Source organism: Gallinula chloropus (genome assembly GCF_964237585.1).
Source record: "Gallinula chloropus genome assembly, chromosome: 1".
NCBI lineage: Eukaryota > Metazoa > Chordata > Aves > Gruiformes > Rallidae > Gallinula > Gallinula chloropus.
The window spans coordinates 98,955,954-98,976,648 of NC_140085.1; the positions used below are offsets into that span (position 1 = coordinate 98,955,954).

Here is a 20,695-nt window from a genome sequence, read left to right on the forward strand (position 1 = left end):
AACTTCTTAGACTGTATCTTTTTATTTGCCTATTAATCCAAATAATTAGATTTACTTGACGAGACTGCAAGTGAAAAGCATGGTAACCGATTTGCCTGTATCATTCCTTTCAAATTTCGGTATTTTGTTTAGTTTATAGAAGAATATGGAAATGCAGAAGGATATACTGGAGGTGAAGAAAGGGTCACTGTATAGGTTCTTCTGTAACCACAATGTGTACGCTTTGAAAGATGTGTAACATTTTATAACCTTGTACATCATATAGTTTTAGAACGGCGACTCTGTAGTTTTAATGTAAAATGAATCTGAGGCAATTCAGAGCTTCTGCGTGTAACAAGATGGGGATGAAACTACTATGCTGCACATTTTGTCAGTAATTTCCCTAAAACATTGTTCAGCGTAATTGGTTCATTGTCACTTCATTAAATTGCACCTTCTTGCACGGTGCAGAGCATTAGAATTAGTGAGCTCAGGATAGGTCCGTACTGTCTACAGGTCTACTGAAAAGAAAAATGTAATCTAGGAGCATAACTTAAATAATTAAGAGGCAACACTTGGCAAATTACTTTCCTAGATCCTATATGTGTAGGAATCATTGCCTGTAGCACAGTAAAGTCAAGTCATGTATTGATGTTAGGAATATTTACAAATAATACATATGAATAATACGTTAATGTTGGAGTTCAAATGTTTTTTCAGCCTAATGTCAGTATGTTTATCTTCCTAACAGATTCCTTCGAATATACAGTTTTCTTTTTGGCTATCATCCCTTTTTCTTTCATTGTCTTTTTCTGTATCAATAATAGAAAAGGTAATAAGCCTGAAACTTTATGAACCTTCTATTTTCTTCCCTTAATGCTCTGTGTGTGTGTGTGTGTTTTGAACACAGAAAGCTATCAAAATCTACAAACACTTATAAAACCTATGTGAACTGCTGCACATACCATGAGCATATTTTGAGACTATGATAGGAAGAAGGAAAAGTATTAAGTAGTCATCAATCTGTCCTTGAATGTGCTAAATATGGCAGTGAGCAAAAAAATTATTTGAATAATTCTACAGAAACAAGAGTACTGTGTGTAACAAAATGGAATTAAATCAAATTGAATTGAAACTTTGAATAAGAGATATACTACTAAATGTTCATTTCTGGTTAGACTGCCAAACCAGCAATGGTTTTAGTCACTACAAAAGTGACCGGCTCAGACCTTAAGGGATCCATATTACATCATGTTTTTTCTGAGTATACCTGTTACACTTTAGGTCACAATGTGCAAGTGTTACTCTTCTAAAATATCCTAATTTTAAAATCTGTGATTTTTTCAAGTGCTTCATGGAAAATGTGTTTTAAGTTCATTGCAAGTCTGTTCTTTGTCGGTGTCTTAATTAAAATATTTTCTCTGATCACATTAAACCATACACATACAGTTGTGAATGGTGGCTCAAAGGACTAACGCACAACACTATATTATGGGGAATATTAGTTTAAAAAAAAAGGGAATACCTATTCTTTCTTCACAGAAAGTCAGTTTTATTATAATTAACACGGTACATTAAAGATAACTTATGCATCTGTAACTACCCAAAGAAGAAAGGACAGCCTATTACATGTAATTCTATGCCTATGCTCTATTTCCTTTCCTGACTGTGAGTTTGTTTTTAACAGAAAGATTTTCCCTTTATTTAAGAAAATTAAAATAGAATAGGTATTTTTCTGCTCCCAGAACAGATCAAATTCTGATTTAAGAAGAGGAATACATAGATTTCCTTGTATCCACAAAGACATGCTCTTTTGAAATCTCAGCACACAAGTCCTCAAACTGTGGTTCCTATTCTTTGTTTTTCCTGGTGCAATTATCGCTTACAAAATGTATGGCTTCACTGTTTACTATGCTAAGTGGCTTTAAATTTCAGGAAAAAAAATGGGTATACAAATAGGACTCTACCTTTTTATATCTAATATTTTTGCTTTCCTCTGTTACATTTAGCATGTTTGCATATATCGGAAAGATTAAAGCACAGTGGTTAAGATTTAATTTGGAATTCAAGGTAATACATGAGGTTATAAAAATTTAATCTGTGTGTAGCTGACTGAGCAATGGTTTTTTTCAAAATTGTTCTCCCAGAGATTCTGTAGCCAGTTGGTGAAGGGACACTTCAGAGAAGATCCCTTCCCTTTAGGATGTTTTGTTACCTAGTTGTTTCAGAGTTGAAGGCTACCAGGAGGCAAAACTATGCTTTGCATGTGAGAGGAAAGACTCCTTCATTGCCTTCCTTCTGTATTTAGCCGTAGTCTGACATGGCAGGTAAAAGCAGAAGAAGTGGTAAGCCAGACCTAAGCTCCAAGAAGTTGACTTTGGCTTCATTAATGGCGAGTAAGGATACATAACGTGCAGCACACTCACCTGATGTACGTGCAGCTGTACACGGAGATGCAGAAGTGCACGTAAATACATGGAAAGTGCACGCACATGTATAAAAATACATACATGTGTGTCATCAGGGCTGCCTGAGGTAAGCCCATTATAAAACTCCCAAATCTGTATCATGCAGAAGTGTGAGGGAAGGAATCTCGGTTTACTTTTGCCATGTGAACTTCCCTTTCATCTTTACACATGAAAAGTATTTTTCAGAGACAAGCAGTGGTACTGATTGTGTGTGGAGGCCAAATGACTCTTCTTAATTTGGGGGAATGCTTGTATAGGATGTCCTGCACAGATTTCTTCTGGCAATCTGGTTAGGGAGCATCTTACTTCTGACCAAGAACTGGAGCAGAAGAAAAATCTGACTTCTCACCCGTTGCTCCCCAAAAGCTAACCTTGTAACATCAGTGCTACTTTCCTTTTGGCTGTGTTAATTCTCAACCAGAACAGTATTGTAGCACACAGACTGCCAATGTCTCAAAATGAACTTCAGAGAAAATTCTAAAAACTGAACTTTCTCTTCTTACCTCCCCTGGGGAAACCAAAGCAAAATTCCAATCACTATTTCACTATTTATAAAGATTTCCTGAAGCTTTTCCCATTAACCTTCTTTTTCAACAAAGGTTCATTTCCTTATTGCTAATACAGCTAAACAGGGGAAATACTGCATTACTGTAGGCCTGCTGGAATCTGCAAAGATTCTTCTAAACACCTCCATACGTACGTTTCCGTGTGAGCTTTGCTCATTGAACACCTCGGAAAATTACACTTTTTTCTTTTTTTCCTTTTAAAATGTTCTTTATTCTTGCTTCACAAAGTAATGGCTTTCACATACAGCTTCTCTGAGCATCTATTCAGCCACCTCAGCAGGAACTTCGACATTCTCTGGGGCAGCATCTCGTAGCTGCGTTTCCCGTGGACTTCAGCGGGGTTCGCGGCCACGCAGAAGCTTTGGCAATCCGGCAGCTTTTGTGGATCCCGGCAGCTTTTGTGGATCCCGGCACCTGATTTGAGAATCGCGCAGCCATAAATATGGATACGAGTATCTGCCTATGGGCTCGGGGCTTTTTTTTCTTTGTGCAAATCTAGAAATGGAAATACTCAGTGGATTATAAAAGGATGAAAAAGGAGAGAGGACAGGGAGACGGAGACAGAGGGCCCGCGTCCGGGGCGAGCTGTAAACTGTAATCACGGCGTTCCAACTGCGAGCCCATCCCAGGCGCAGCGCGGCCGCGGAAACCTGTCAGGGGACGGCAGGAGCTGGCAGATCCGGTCGGAACCCGCGTCCTGCCCGAGCCGACTCCCTCCACACACAACCCCCCCCCCCCCCGCACAGCATCCTGCTGCCCGGCTGGGGCACGGAAGCCCGAGGCGCAGTGAGCGTTCGGGGATGCCCGTTCGGGGATGCCCGAGCGCGGCCGGCCCGCGCGCGCTGCTCTCCAGCGGCGCCCTCGCCCTAACTCTGCGGAGCGGCGCCCCGGTGGCAGCCGGTGCCGCAGCCGGTGCCGCCTCCCGCGGGGCGCCCCCTCTGCTACCTGCGTGTGGGGGCGCGTCGCCCCCCCCCGCCCCGCAGCCCGCCCGCCTTTAAACGGCGAAGCCCCGCCGCCGCCGCGGCCCTTCCTTTCCCAGCCGAGCGCACCGGCCGGGCTCCGATTTATTTATTTATTTCCCCCTCTCCCTCCCCTTTCCCTTTGCCTTGTCAACTAACCCCCTCTAGCGCTGAACCGGCCGCATTTGACCTACGGGCTGCCGGCAGCGGCGAGGCGAGGGGGCGCTTCTCTTCTCCCGCCGCCCGCCCCGCACCGCCCCGCACGGCACCGCACCCCCCCCTCTCCCCTCAGGAGGGCGGCTGAGGAGGGGCCGCCGCCACCGCTCCAACGGCTCTCCCGCCCCCTTACCCGCGCCGAGTGGCCCGTTGGCTGGCGGGCCGCGTGTGCCCGGAGCGCCCCCGGCGCGGGGCCGCGCTGGCCTCCCGGCGGACCCGGCACCCGCCGGGCTGGGCGCAGCGGGGCGGCCCCGCGGCCGCGCCGGAGGGGGCGATCGCTCCGCGGGCGGCAGGGGAGCGGCGGCACCAAAAAACTGCAGCCGGCTGCGCGGCACGCAAATCAGGAGGGAGCAGCGAGCATCACACCGGAGCCGCCTGATTTCTGATTGCTCCGCGGCAGAGGGGGAGAGACAGAGACACAGAGGGGCGAGCGGCAGAGCCGGGGACGGCGGCGGAGGGGTCGGGGATGCCGCCCCGCAAGTTTCCTTGACGCCTTCGGGAGCGTGAGGACGCGCCCGGCCCTTCTCCCACTCCCGCCTCAGGAGCTCGGCGGCGTGGGGGGGGGAGACGCTCCACCGTGGGAAACTGAAGCCCCTCAGCGCTGCCTCCGGCCGGGGATGCGGGGCACCGTGCGGCATGGACGGGGGAGGAGGCTGCTCCCGCGGAGGAGACTGCTGAAGCTGCTGGGAGCGCTTCTGCGGGGCTGAAGGTCCCACCGGCCGGAGCCAGCGGAGGGAGCGGGGCGCGACCCCCCTCCTCCCCTCTCACCCACCCCTCCCGAAGTTGCCGGCGCTTTCCCGATTCCCAGCGCCGCCACCCATCGCGGTAGGGCGGCAGTGGGGGCTCCCGGCGCCCCCGCCCGCCCTCGCCCTCTGGACCGCCGCCGTGCCCCGGGACCTTGCTGGTGGATGCGCCCGCCCCGGCCCGGGCAGCCCCCGGCGGCAGTGCAGGCAGCGCAGCTCGCCGGGCCGCACCGGATCCAGCCGGGCCGGCGGGCGGGGGAGCCGCGGCGGCGTTCCCCGCTGGCCTGAAGGAAGACGGGGAGCCTCGGCGGGCCGAGGACGCGGGGCGCTCGGCGGGCAACAGCCATGGGGTGTTGTGAGGTGAGGGGATTGCTGTGGAGAGTCGGCCTCTTCCTCCCCCTGCTGACAGCGCGCCCCGCCGCCGCCGGTCACGTCGCCAGCAACCACGGTAAGGGCGGCCGCGGGGCCCGGGGGTGCGGTTGCAGGCGGGCTCCCGCTAACTTTCCAGCGGCCGCGGGTTCCGAGGGACCGGCGGGCGGCCTCCGCCGGCGGGGAGGAGCGGGGTCCGCACCTGCGCCCGGCAGCGCCGGCGCCGCCCGGCCCGGCCCGGGGAAGCGGGTGACGGCTGCGGCGGATGTTGGGGCGCCCAGTGGCTGGGCGCGGTGGTCCCGCCGGCCCCTCTAGCTCGGCCTCTCCCCGCAGCTGAGGGGGCAGAGAGAGAGCGGGGCCGGGCGCAGCGGCCGGTCACCGCCCGGTGGCCACCTCCTCCTCCTCCTGCCGCCCGCGACCCCGCAAAAGTTGGGTGTGTGGCGAGAGGGGAAGCCGGGGGGGGCTGCGTTGCCTACCCGCCTCTCCGGGCCGCGTCCCCGGGAGGGGTGAGGTGCCGTCCCCCGCCGAGCGGCGCCGGAGGCAGGGAGATAACGCCGCGGCTGCCGCGGCTGGCGGGGCGCCCGCGGGCTCCCCTCAGCTCCGTTCCCCCTTTCGCCGCCGTGGTCTGTGACTGAGCCGCGGAATAGCAGGTCACTGAAAAGTTCCCTCCCGCCGCGATGGAGCGGTAGCATCTTTTTACTCGAAACGTGGGTTTGAGGTTTGGTTTACTCATGCCGAACGCAAAGCGTCTTCTTGTTGGGCTTGGGAGAGCTCACCGCGCGTTGGGCGAGATTGCTGCTCCAGTAGCGAGCTGTTCAAAGGTGCCTGACTGTCCTTAGCATCTAATTTGTACGTGCTGCGGTCTGATTGTCCTTAAAAAATCCTATTTAAAGTCTTTGTCACAGGTGCGTGTTCCTCAGGGCTGCCTGGCGACGGTAGCTTCGTTCTTTGGGTTCTAATGTGTGCATTTAAGGAAAATGCCTCTAGATTATGAAAGGGATCGCCCTATTTAGAAAAGTAAAAATTAAAATGCGTAGCACTTGCAGAGGGTATCAGATTTTCCTTAAGGAGAACTGAAAAAAAAGCCCCCAGACCCACCCCATAACTGACTGTGAAACATCATCTTATATGTAATTGAACATCTGGATAGAGCAGAGCATTTCCTTAACTGTGTGCTTAATGCACATCTCTGCTTAAGTTGTGGAGGGTGTAGGATGTATCTATTCCTAAATTAGGAGAGTCTTACCTACTTTTAATATATTTTTTTGTATAATTTAGCTTTTGTGTTGTGGGATTTTAGATACAGGAACTGAAGGATAGCTCTGAGTGTTGCTTCTGACAGAAATTATTTTACCTACTGTTGTTGAAAGGGGCGCTGAAAATGGCTATGGTTGAAAGTAATGATCAGAGAAAACAAACTGCGTAGCCGTGGAGTACTAGCAAATACACAGTTCATATATTTTCAGACTTTTGTTTTAATATCTGTTTTCAGTGTTTGTCTTATCTATATGGGTATCAGTAAGAAGAGAGGGTAAAATATCTAGAAAATGGGAAAATATGATAGTACGGCCACAAATACCCTGAGCAATCAGGGCCAGTTATGGCAGGGACATTCCAAGTTCAGGGTTATTCCTCTACCCCTTCTACACTAAACCTCGTGAATAATTTCAGTTTGTATGTATAACATACAGTCATACCAGTGCTGTATTAGATTTTACCCTTACTCATGTCTTAGAAGACATCAGATTTTTCATGGTAGCATAGCAGTTTTCCTTTCATGTCACTCTCATTAATGCATGGTAATGTCTGCTACGTTACCGCAAGGCCTAACCAGACACATGAATGTCATTTAAAAAAATCTATTTGCATGTGTTATAGAATAGTGAAGGCACACTGTATGTGTCAGAGTTAAACAATTTTTATTAAGTAATACAAGTTAGGTTGGGTTTCTAAACTAGTATTTTATATTCCTGGGGATAAATTTGTAGTATTTAAATAAGGTTTATAAAAGCAGGCAAAAATGGGGAAAATCATTACCAAAACAGCTTAGCCCAAAGGAGAGTTTGTCAAGGATGAAGTGGGTTTTTTTGATGTTGATGTAACTTTTCCAGACAAGGTCGGGTAATAGGTATTGGCTGCACAGAGAACCGATGAATTACCTAACTTCTCAATAACTCCTCTTTCTGCACCTTGCTTCCAAACTTACAGTAAAGTGAACAACCTCTTACCTTTTGTACTGTCACTGCATCATAGAAGTCAAACCACAGTAACTCAACAAAACCTCTGACCTGAAAATGTACTGAATTAATACAGGTGCGTCAGAACGCACACCCTATCTGATTAATGAAACAGTAGCAAAAGAGTCTGCTTTTAATGATGACTTCCTCTAAAATCCGGGAATTGGAGGGAAGAAAACAAGCACAATAAAGAAGTTGCCCATTGTGTAAACACTTAAATGTGTAAGTTTAAAATGCCAGTGACTAACATTTGGAATCCCAGCTGTGAAGAATTTTTTGAAATCTTGTGCAGTTAAGGGGAGGGGAGGGAAAATCTCTTAACTTTTCCTAAGGTAATATTTTCAGAATGTTGGAAACATATTTGCAATAATTGCAGCTAACCCTAACTCATTCATTAATAATTATGATAGCTATAACTTAGCTTGTCTTTACTGTCTGATGTGTTTGGTCTTCTATTTGGTGTTAGTGCCGGTATGTTTGTAAATACAAAATTGCAAAGGAATCTTTTGTTTGGGTTTCCTTACTGTTTGGGAAGAAAAAGGTGGAGAGGGAGTAAGCTTATTAATCTGGCTAAGAAAACAAACAGCCCTTCTTCTTAATTCGTAGTGGTTTATTTGCTGTTATTAAAAAAGGATTTTCAGAAAATTAATATACTCCTGTCTTATAAATTATTGCTAGTACTGTGTTGGGATGAATCTTTTTGGGGTTTTTTCCTCAAACAAAAGATATTTCTTTTTTTCCCCCTGTATAGTTCCAAGACTCTTGGGTTGTCATTCCTCACCCAGTAAATCAATGCATGGTGTCTTACAGTGTCTGTAGCAAGGCAGGCACAAACAATACTATTGACAGGGAAGTGAGCGTACTCGTTCATCTTAATGGAGTGTTAAGTTCAAAAACAAATTATGAATGTGCCAAGGGCTAGCTTTTCCTGCTAAGAAAAACCCTGTAGGTAGGCAAGGCCACAGAGCTGCGTAGGAACGATGTACCACTGCAGTCTGAAACAGAACTGCCTGAAACTCGAGCCTCAGTTAATGGTGTAGGGTGAGTTCTTGGCTGTTCTAGATTTTCATTAGTTGTCCGTGACATCCGGTTATGAACAAGTTTCATCATTATGCAAGATTTCAGCCTGTGTTGTAGGGCTGTTGTTTGGTTGCCAGAACACAGTGAATTGGGCAATCACTCTCAAACATAAACCCACAGGTATTAGCATCTGAGCTGTGAACTTGTTTGTGCAAACATGTATGAGCTTTTAAGAGAAAGCTCGCATCAGGTAACAGTTTGACGGTATCCTATGCTAAGCGTGTATCCACATACATGGAAACTAGAAAGGATTTTCCTACCCTGACTTTTTTCAGGCTCTATTTGCCATTATATGTCTTTAGACAGTTCTGAAGTAAACTACAGAACTTATGGAGTTTATAATGTGTCGTGTCTGTTGGTGAGCCACAGAAGGAAGGTGTTGCTTTTTCAGTTGCCAGGTGTTGATACCTCTTGTCAGGTTGTGTGAGGTTGGTCTTTTTAAGTTTCCTTCTAAAAGGTAACTGTGTTCATTTTCTTCCTCTTACCAAAAAAAAAAAAAAAAAGGTAAGAAATAATGTCAAAAGCCAGTTCTGAAATTTGTATAGCCTTTATTTTCACAATGATTACACTTCATGTAAATTGGGTAGCTCAAAGTAGGTAATAAAGCTTTTTGATTCTCGTATTAAAATCTCAGTCAGATTACTAATGACCTTGAGTTATTCATCTGTTCAAAGAAGTTGGCTTATTTTTATTCACATATTTATTTTTACATAAGTGCAGTCCATCAGAGATAAGCATTCTTTCTGAATGCAGCCCTTAGAATTTTCTGTAGCAATAAGGAGACCAAGGACTAAGTGTCTGTAGAGACTGAAGTTCTCTGAATGAGACTGATGCTTTACTGCTAGGGGTTACCTCTTAACATTGAACACTTAGGGTACATGCGAAGAACGCCATGCTGCTGCCTGTGTTGTACTTGTCCTGGTGGATTCTGCTGTTCAGTTGTTCAGATAGTATTTTTTTGTGAGCATTTACATCATGATGAAAAATCAGAAAAATGAATCAACAAGACCATTGCAGTACAAGTGTGCCATCTCCTTGAGCAAAATCCTATTTTAGTCTCAAGCTATAAAGATATTTTAAATGATACTTTTACTTGTGTGTCCCACACCTATGTAGGCTTGAGTGGTAATGAAGACTTTGGAACCTCTGCAGCTGTTGATAATCATGAAGTGACTTGTCATCTAAAAGACTCGATTGATATGCCATACGTATGAGATGAACAGATTTGCAATTAATGCTTCATGATGTAGTCTTGGTGTTGTATGTTGCAGTATTGAGTGCTGTGTGGGTATTCTTAAAATTTGTTTTGGACAATCAAGAATGATTAATATGGGAATACTAAAAGAATGTATAGCAGACATCGGTTGAAACCAAGTCAGTACAGTAGCTCTCATGAAAATACCACAGCGGAACTCAAGTGTTTCCAAAAGATACAGTTCGGTCTTGATGAGAAAGGAGGCAGGCCAGAATTTAAGCTAGATGTTATAAGGAAGTACAGAAAATATAAACTGAAGAGACTAGTTGACAGTTAGAGAGCAGTGCTTTTTCCATCTCTCATGATTTATTCAGGGATCAGTGTTTTAGGTTTAAGCCAGCATCTTGCATGTGTTGGGGAACAAGCCAGCACAAGTCCTAGGAGTGGGAATGACACCAGCACAGAAGGCGTGACTGTCCTGCATCTGTCTGCTCTTCTGAGATCCTTCTCACAGCGTCTGCTGCTGGCTGCTCTCGAACTGGTCTTTACTATCATATCCCATATACCTTGGGTTTGATCCAGAATGACCATTCTTATCCTCCTGTGGACTAATTTCTGGCCAGACCACACTTCTTTTGTCAAGTCAAGTGGTTTCCAAGTGAGAGAAGGAAAAAGCACGCAGGAAATTCATGTTTTCTTGCGGAAATCTCCTCTGTGTCTCCAGATACATATATTTAGATCTAAGGAAATAGATCTGAACTCAAGGGTATCTGATGTTAGATTTTTCACTTGAGAATTTGAGAGAAGTCTAAAAGTTCAGTAAATGCTTTGTCAGTGAGATACAGAGTATGTTAATAACCGCTTTGTTGGCTAGTTTTTTAAACTAAGGCCTAACGTTTAAAATCTCCTTTAACTGATTAGTGATATTAAGAAACCAATACACATGTGCTATCCGACAAACGTTTCATTGTCATATCCCAATATAGCATAGCTACATTAGGATATATTCTTATTCTAGCTCTGTGTGTAAACATTAGGATCACTGGATTTCTCTAACTTGACATTGCCAGAAAGAAAAGGCTGGCCTTCTGTTTGTTATGCCTGTTAGCACTCTGAACTGCAACAGAGAGAATGGTAAATAGTGTGGAGATAGACAAGTAGAGAAAGAGATTATTTGTCCAAAATCTATCCTGGCCTCCAGGAACCACGTTGAAATGCAGGAGAGGTCAAGAAAAACTAACTACTGTGAACAATACATCATCAAAAGCTGCTTTTGAACTTGCAAATGATATGCCAATCTTTGTGATGAGGTGTTAGAACTGAGAATTACTACTGAAAAGATGATTTCACTTACATGAATAAAATAGGAAATTGTCTGCAGGATTTGATGATCTTAAAGATCTTTTACAACCTTGAGATTCTGTGAGTTCTTTCTGGTCTATATAGATCAACTTATACAACTTTATGAGAAAATTATTTCCTAGATGTTTCCCGTAGATTAGTTTCTAATTGTTGAGTGCTACTTCCTTATCACTTTTTTTCATGGTAACTTGTATAAAACTCAGGATTTTTCTAGTAATGTGAGGGTTTTTTTCTTACTTGGAACAGATTTGCATGACCTGTTAAGAACCTAAAGATCAACGTATTTATATTTTTATTATTTTTAGGACTTTTAAAATGTATTTTTAAATAAAGAAATACTAGCTCTATCTTCTGTTATAATGATGACAGAATATTTCCAGACCATACAAAAGCCTGTAAAATTTAACAGTGAAAATACCTGTTTCCTATTTCTTGTAATCCCCTTAGTCCTCCAGTCTACCACATACTCCAACTATTCTTATATTAGTTCCTAGGATGCTTTCAATCTTGTAACACCTTTTTTTTCGTTGTGTGTGTTTAGGTAGCCTATTGATCATTGCCATGCTTAGAACAAAATAGGTAGGCATTAAAGTCACTTCAATTAATCCAGCATCCGTTTGTAACGTAAGTACTAATTTTTACGTGTTACAGAGCACAGTTGAGAGACCAATCTTGCATGTTTTGTATGGGTATCCAAAGCTTCCTAATCTATTATATTAAAAACCAACAACCCAAAACTGTCCCAACAAAACCTAAAACAAAACCCCTAAAGTTTTTCCCAGTCTGTATGCAAATGTTGCTGATTAAAGTCTCACTCACAACATAATACTGCATGTTAGCATTTCTATCATTTACTGTCTCGGATCTCTGCATTTGGACCAAATTCTATCAATCTCTTTAAAAAAACCCCATAAAGATGCTGACTAACTTGATAATGGTGATAATTTAATAATTAGGGGGTTATTCATTTTAATAAATGAGCGTATTTTTACAATTCTTTAGATACTTTTATAGATAATAAAAACCCACCACCCAAAAAACCATGGGTGTTTTCTCTTGCTTGATGATACTGCACATTCTAAACACCTAATGCCCCAATAATTGCATGTATTTTAATGTTAGGGATATTTTGATATTCAAGACTAAATTTTTAAAAATGCTGTAATATTCTTGTAATTTCTTTTGATGATCCTGTAGGTTCAGTCTTTTAAAATTCAAAAATATTTATTTTATGAGGAAATTATGTCTAGATTGAAAGTAACATTTATTTTCTGTAGAATAATCTGAGGGTTCAAAATGTGTTCTGTCTCTAAATACATAAATTCACATTTAACATAAATTCCAAAATCTTGATTCGAACCCCTAGAAATACTTAATAATTTAAAAATTATAATGATACAACACAACACAGAGTAAACTGTAGGAACATCAGAGAGACTTGAATCAAATTAAAGAACTTAAGACTTGAATCTTTTTCTTGAAAATCTGTAAGGAATAGGGTGTTACAAATTGTGTTTATAAATGATCCCAAAGTTTTCAATCTTTTGTCCCTACCTCCCCCATGTACACTTCTCTGTCAAACCCCACACCTTGTTTCTGTGATTTATCTCTATGAAAGGGAGACAAACTGAAATTTTGAGCAAAGATTAAATCCTGATTTTGCTTGTATTGCACACCAGAGAAGGACATGCTTCATTTATCTGCTCATCAGCTTCATCTTCCTTAACTGTGGTGTTCATGTTGCTCAAAATACTCTTGTGGAAAACCTGGGGGTTGAGGTGGACAGGTGCAACAGAGAACACCACGCACGCTGTCCAGGGTGCTGCCGCAGCAGGTGTATGGCCAAGGCTGGACTCTACCCCCAGATCTCTCTTCCCTGTGCCAGCTGACTTTGTATGAAACAGTACCAGCATAAGAAACATGGAAAAAGTCCTCCTCCTCCCTTCACCTGCTTTCCCTATTTCTCTCTTCCACTATCTCCCATGTTGTGTATGTTCACACTTTAAGATTCTACTTAAAGTCTCTGGGAAGAAGCAAAAAGTTTTAAAGTGTCAAACTCAATTTTATCAGGAATTATTTGCTTGTGTTTAGCTAGATTAGAGAGAAGCTGATAGATTTTTATTTTTATTTTTCTCTTCAGAGTGGTGGTTTCAATGGTTGGTTCTGAGTAGACTGAACTCCAGACTTTGAGGTTGTCTACTGTTTGCTGACAGGTCCTCAAAAAGAAGTAATACCAGGCGCGTGAAGGCCAGGTGCGCAGTGGTCCCCTCACAGGTCAGCGCATCTCCGTCACATAGCATGGGAAATACTTGTGTGAGAAGCAGTAATGTAGGCATAGCAATCCAGAGTGAACTCTTTAACATACAGATATGTTAACTGCATTTGTAATACAGCATTCCTTCATGCCAGCAGGTTTTTAAAATTATACAGGCTTTAGCTTAGAATAAAAATCAGTGCTGTGTTACTTCTATGTGAAAGAAAAGGTGGGGAGTAGGCACCATCTGTAACTAACCACTGTGGAGGTACACACGCAGAATGAGGATATAGTAAAAGGTGTATTTACTGGGAGCTCTACCGTCTCAATCCATTTAATGGCTTCTGCACCTAGAACAAAAGGGGAAAAGTCACATATAGCAAACAGTATCATTGATGCATGTAATGAGTGATTTGTCTTGGCTGGAGACCCTTGGTTAGAGTGCACTTGCTGCTGTAATTTGTATTCTCTGGCTGCTTGTTGCTTCTTAGCTTAAAATAAAAGAATAAAAGAATGAATTAGAAAGCATCCTATAAAATAATGCACTAGAATTTTAATCTTAGCAGAAGCGATTCACTCTCTGAAATTTCCCAGGTCAGTTTTCCCAGCTGCTGGTTTAAAAATAAAGTTCTATAGGAAAGATACTGCTAAAATTTACAATTATTCAAAAAATATTTGGACGTATTTTTAAAAATATGAAAGGAGACCTAGCCATTTTTTCTGTAGTGCCTTCATTCTTTGGGGCTGGACACTGATTGCATGAAAAGCATTTAGATGAGGGATTCATATTTCAAAATATGGCTTGAATCCAGCCTTTTCTGCTAAATAAAGTGGGACCACATAAGATTGCATAGTTCTTCATACTGTTGTGTCTGGCTACTGAAAATCTTTGAAGGGAGAAGTAAGGGAAATGTAAAACCTTTCTCTTTGCTTTTGTTTGTCGCTGAAGTTGCTGAACACTTACATACTGGAACAATGCAGCAGGAACACCCACCCACTCAGAGGGCTATGTTAGATTTAATCATCAGTTTAGTGGACTTTATTTCTTAGAGGAATATTTCGTTTTGATGAAGATGAATACTATTAGCATTTAGGAATGAAGAAACATAATGTGAGGTGTGGCATACGTGAGTTTCTCAGCCAAACTTACACACAGGCTCCATCAGATGCAATGGGAACCTGAACTGTTGCTGTGGAGGTAATAGTAGGAATGTTCACCCTGTGGTTTTAGTATATGTTCCAAAACATCACTAAATGACAGATTTTCAAACCAAAAATTTCAAAAAGCATGATTTGTATCTTTAAAAAATAGAGGAGAAACATCTCCTGCTAAGGATAAGAGTATGCCTATGTGAAATGGTGCATGTTGGAAGTGATAAAGATGTGATGTATTTCAAGGAAGAGGAATGATTGTGTACAGCACACAAAGAAGAATGATCTGCTGGTGAGAGGTGTGTAATAACTGCTTCTGAGGAAATCTGCGATTGTAAAAGTTAACCAGGAGATCAGATGGTATTCCATGTCATGTTAATGGCTCCTCTTGATGCAGCTGAATATAATATTATCATATGCTCCATTTTTCTATAGGCTATCTAAAGGGCATCTTATCTAGTGTAGAGAAATGAACACCACTGTTTAGAAGGAGTCTAGCATTTCTTGTTGATGTTTAATACATGGCTCTGTGCACATATTAAGCTGCATGCAAAGGGGTTTTTTTCAGTATTGGATCTCTTCAAAACTATTATTTTTCACAACAAGTTTTGAGCAAGCCCTCTCTGTCTATAGCCACTTTATAGCCACTGAACAGAGGTGAAAGCTTTTAGCTTAGGTAACCAGTTCATGACACCCACTGCATATTCCAAGGAATTAGTTTTTCATGTGCTCAGAGATAAATATAACTCTTGGGTTTTCAGTGTAGTCTGCAGATTACCTTATTGCTGTGTTTTTTTCTTCCTGTACATAACTAAGGTGTGCTCTGCTAGGACCATTTTGTTCCTATATAAGAGATCCATCATATAACAAAACTCAAAGATGTGAAACTTTTTTGCCACTTTGTGCACTTCATCTCTTAACAGCCTTCCTGAGGTCAAAGTCTCAATCCCACAGCAGAAGCCTTGGCCAGCTGGCCTGTGGCGTTGTTTGACTCCTGCAGTCTTGGGAACCAAGATGTGAGCCACAGTGTATCGTTGTATGTGAGCTGTAGTGATTACTTCGGTTCTGGCTTTTCTACCTTTGAAGTGTTGGACTTACTAATACAATTAGTGTAAAAATGTAGTTAATACAAAATTCCTACTGCAATTTTTATATTTTAAAAAGTTTATTTTTTCTCTCCCTCTTCACGTACCATTCACATAGGATGATGGTTTATTTAGATTGACAGTGTAGTCCTAAAATAAATGATATGAATTACTTAAGGCAAGAGTGAAGCTGTCTTCCGTGGCGTGTTATGATGAAGGCAGGCATCTTGTAACTAGATCATGTTAAGCAGCAAAGGATAAAATTGGCTCATTTTCAGGTTACACACTAGGGTTGCCTTCTTTAGGTTGCATAATAGTCATGACCTCCCATTCTGTGGCTCTTTCTATCACTTCATTTGTCCTTTCTTTCTTTTTTCTTTTTATCTATCTGAACTTTATTATTCTGCTAGGTGGCTCCTGTCCATCAGTGCCCACAGTTTCTTTTTTCTTGTTGGTGTCTGCTTTTTTTTTTTTTTTTATATATGGTTCCATTCTTCATTTTGCTGCACTTGATTTGGGATGTTTGGTTTCTTTGTGCTTCTGCTCTCTGTGGGTTCTGAATGGGATGAGAGAATACAGGTGTAAACTTTCTGTGCTTGTTGACTTGGAAGCCAGAAGATACAGTGACAGGACCATCTTGTGTAGCTCTCAGTGCGGAGTATGTTTTGTTGCTGGGTGATAGTAACAGTATCAGCACAGTCAGATTGTTTGGTAGAGTCTGGTAAGGGTGGAATGTGCTAAGTGTGGATAAGCTTTGGCAGTGCTAAAATTTCACATTGCTATAGTGAACCTATTCAGCTTGGGTAAATGTGAGCTTACAGCAAAGGACCTCAGTGAATGCCTATCAAGGTGCTTTAAATCACAGAGATGCTAGTCTTTGTTGAAGGAGCAAAACAAGGGAAAATATGTTTTGCATGTTTACTTAAACAGCCTTCTTTGAAGTGGACTTCCACAAACATAGGATTCAACATAGAGTATTTCAGTTTGTAAAATGTTGAAAGGGCAGCAAATCCTGATGTAAGATGAGAAAAGTTAAACAACATGAGCCATAACCATAGAATGGAGGGCCTGCTTATGGCTAATTTCCCAGGTTGTTCCTTTCTCATGGCACACCAGTAGCTGCCACAGTACATCAGAAGTTCTGGTTAGCCTATTCACTTTATTAATATTAATTTTCCTTACTAATTTTGTAACAAGTAGTTTTGATTTTAAGTGATGTCCTGAAGCCTTAGCATTAGTGAGTTTCCATCGTGTTAGAGCAAATGAGGAAATTATTTTTATTGCTATAGCCCGATAGATGTATTTTATATTTGAGAGATGTGCCTCAAGAAATAAAAGCTGATTGAAGATGGTGTCAGAAATGGGTATTTTGGAAACAACCATGAAAATCAACATGACATTAGACTTGGTTAGATGATGACATTTAGAACTGTACATATAATGTTAAAATCTACTGACAATAGGCCATCTTCTTCCTGATTTGCATTTGTACCTCCGTTCTTGGTTCAGGTGGATCATTGTACATACATTGTAAAGGTTAATGAACAAATTACCCTACAGCTAACCTGATTTTTCAGGCTTTAACCTGGAGGGTAGAATGTTTTATGATCTGGTTTATCATATGTGGAATATAATTTGTTTAATTTTATTTTTATATTAAATTCTTAATTGCTTGAATGTTTAGATGAGTGCAAAATAATGTATGAACCAATTTTCTGTCCTACCTTCCTCCATACACTTGTTTTACTCTGCTGCAATTAAAGCTTAGTTGTACCTTACCTGCATTCTTTTTAAGTGAGAAGAGAGTGAGGATAATGGTCTTTAGTTCCTTCCTGTCCATTCAATAAATATATCAAATAGTGATCCTAATATAGATCATTGTTTCATCTTTCTCTGTAGTTTTTGTCAACAATATGTAGCTGTTTGGTCTTATTTCATGTTGCTTCCTAGTCAGCTTTTAATGCAGAACAGTACTTTTACCTCTCTCAACAGGATTACCAAATTGATCTTTTCACCCAGTTGGCCTTTGCAGTTCATAAATAAAGTGACTGAAAAAATGCCAAGAAGTTTTTTAACCTTGCCTCTCCTACTTTCAATTCCAATAAATACTTTTTTTTTCTTTTACAAATAACAGTTTGAAAAATAACTGTGGTGTTATTACTGCTCAAGAACCAAAGATTCTTTGGAATTGGCTTTTTTTTTTTTTGTATTCTTGATTTAAACCCCACTTCTGCAGTTGGATGCCATCGCTTCCCTGTCAGCAGAGTGTACTCTAAGCAAGCTTGCTGGTGAGATACAGCTGCGGGGCTGGTGTGCCAGAGGGTCTTGCTGCCACCCAGAGGAAACTTGACAAGCTGGAGAAATGGACTGAAGAGGAACTTCATGAACTTCTGCAAAGGGAAGCACCAAGTCCAAGGAGCAACACCACACACCAGTGTGTGCTAGGGAAAGCAGCATGGCAGAAAAGGACATGGATGAGGACACCAGGACAAATGGTGTCCTGGGCTGCAGTAGGCATAGTGTTGCCAGCAGGTCAAGGGAGGTGATCCTCCCCTCTACTCTGCACTGGTGAGGGTACACCTGCAGTGGTGTGTCCAGTTTTAGGACAGGAGCCTCTCAGTACAGGAGAGACAGGGACGTGATGGAGAGAGCCCAGTGAAGGGCCACAAAGGTGATGAAGGGACTGGAACATCTCTCCTGTGAGGAAAGGCTGAGAGAGCGGGGACTGTTTAGCCTAGAGAAGAGAGGGCTTAGTGCCTACCTGAAGGGAGGGTGCAAAGAAGACAGAGCCAGTGGTGCCCAGTGACAGAAGCAGAGGCAGTCAGAACTTACTGAAATATAGGAGGGGCTGCCTGAACATCAGGAAACAGTTTTCTGTGTTTTCAGAACACCCCACTGTGAGGGTGACTGAACGTTGGCACAGGTTGCCCAAGGAGGTTCTGGAGTCTCTTGCATTGGAGAGATTTAGAAGCTGTCTCTATGTAGTCCTGGGCAACCTGCTCAAGGTAGCCCTGGTTGAAGAGGGAGGATTGGACAGATGACCTGCAGAGGTCCCTTCAAACCTCAACCATTCTGTGAATCAGCAAAACACACCACTGAGAAATCATTTAATTAGCGATGAATGTTTCTGTTTTGCTCAGAGTTGTCTGTTCCTAGCCCCAACAATATCTGGAGTGAATTTTAAGTTTTCCATTGCATTTATTTAAAGGACTTGGACAGGGAACGAATAAGTAGGGGAATGAAAGTAAGTTGATGAGAAATTGAGAGAGGGTTAGATGTTTTTCTTTGACTTGTAACTCTGTAGTCTTTTTAAAAAAAACAAATAATAGTATGTTTGTGTTTTTTTAATCCATTTTGTTCACTTTATCCTTGCATATGGACTGGCATAGGTGGATGTGTGCCATTTTGAATTGATAAATAATTTCATAATCAGTAGAAAAATCTGCTGTGCTAAAAACGAAGCTGTGTTTAATTAGCAGTCTCCCAGATATTTCTGCATTATGACACATTCTGTAGGATCTTCTCAAGAGGAATCAGTTTGGACATATTTGTACTTAGCACTATTAAATTGTGTAGATTGAAGAGAAACAAGCTTGTGTGTCAATGAAAAGCATGGTGACTTTAAGAGAGGCCTAGTAAGATCAGCTGGACCATTTGGGTATCAGAACAAAAACCACAAGGAGGTAGTAATCACATAATGAATGTACATGCTGTATATTCATTTTATTGGTATAAGGTAACACCCCAGAGAAACACTATGGCTTCTAGATTAACTAGAGAAAGGTATCACCAGACACACCATAGAGAATGGGAATTTTCAGACATCCAGTATGCTATCGTGATACCAAGCCAAGGGTGGTGGTAGAAGTCAAATGCATGTACCAGTAGGATTTTATAAACCCAAACTTCCAAATATTGTGAGGTAGAGTAAGGAGAAGAGCCTGAATGTAGACTTCTTTTAATTTCTTTTTCTCTTGCAAAATGTAGTAAATGCTTTCAAATTTTTCTATCTAGCCAGAGATAAAACCCCCCAACATTCTTGGTATTAGCCCACTACAGCTTCCAGGTTTAGAGAAAATCACTAAATCATGAGTTGAGAACCCTGCTGAGATATCCGGTCTAAGTGTCTGCTTTACCTGTGCAGATTCCTAGGAACAGGAGCTGACAACATGTTCTGTCAGCAGATAGTTTACATTAGTGCTCTGTACAGCCTCCTTATCAGTTCCCAGTGAGTTTAATAGCTACCTATGTCAGTGTTGGCAGAATCAGATTATTTCATTTATGTAAGGGATTCCTCCTAATAATGTGGAAGATCCCATTAATTAACCTGAAATTCCAGAAGTAGGCATGAAAAAATCCCCAAGTAGAAAAAGATTTTTCACTGCAGAAAAACAACACACAGTATGTCCATTTGCAGACAAGAATGATTGAGTCACCTGGAACTACACTCAGTTATGCAAATAAAATTAAGGATACACTGTATTTCAGAGGTGCAATGTTTGTTTTATGTAAAAGGCATAAGGGGAACAGGTAGAACTAAAGTTACTGCATCACAGAACTCAGGCCTGAGTGCCAGGCATTTCCCATGCAGAGCTCATGGTATGGGGTGTGAATGTTAACAATATCAAAGCAGTATCTAAGGCTGGGAATGCAAGAGAAAGACAGCAGAGCAGAATTGTATGTTTGCATTAATACATTTAAGTAGCAGCTTGTTAAGTTGTTTTTTTTTTTTTTTCCCTTCTATTGTAGAAATTTTATTTTGCCTTTGAAACACTAAAAATTGGTTGAAATGAATACAGGGGTTGAGTGAAGAGTGAAGTGTTCTGACGTCCTGTATAAGGAGAAACCTCCTTGTGGGTGACAGATTCTTGTCTTCTCAGAATAGGACCAATTGTCATCATCTGAGCAGATGAGAATTTTCTGCCTCTCCAGGTCGGATGAGACTGACAAAGCAATTTGTGGTTGGAGATCTTTTCCTTCACTGTAGCGTGTAATATACTTTACTTATTAGGTTCATAAGGACTGCTATC

The 20,695-nt window shown here is 42.2% G+C and overlaps 1 protein-coding gene across 1 annotated transcript in view; it reads left to right on the forward strand.

Moving 5' to 3' along the window:
- Positions 1–5,276: 5,276 nt before the first annotated feature.
- The window catches only part of EPHA6 (EPH receptor A6), a gene marked incomplete at both ends in the record, with an annotated part of 502,842 nt that continues 487,423 nt past the window's right edge, over positions 5,277–20,695 (forward strand). The window contains one exon of the mRNA XM_084267717.1: positions 5,277–5,379. Within this exon, the coding sequence (XP_084123843.1) occupies positions 5,277–5,379 (103 nt within the window). The remainder of the gene's footprint in view (positions 5,380–20,695) is intronic.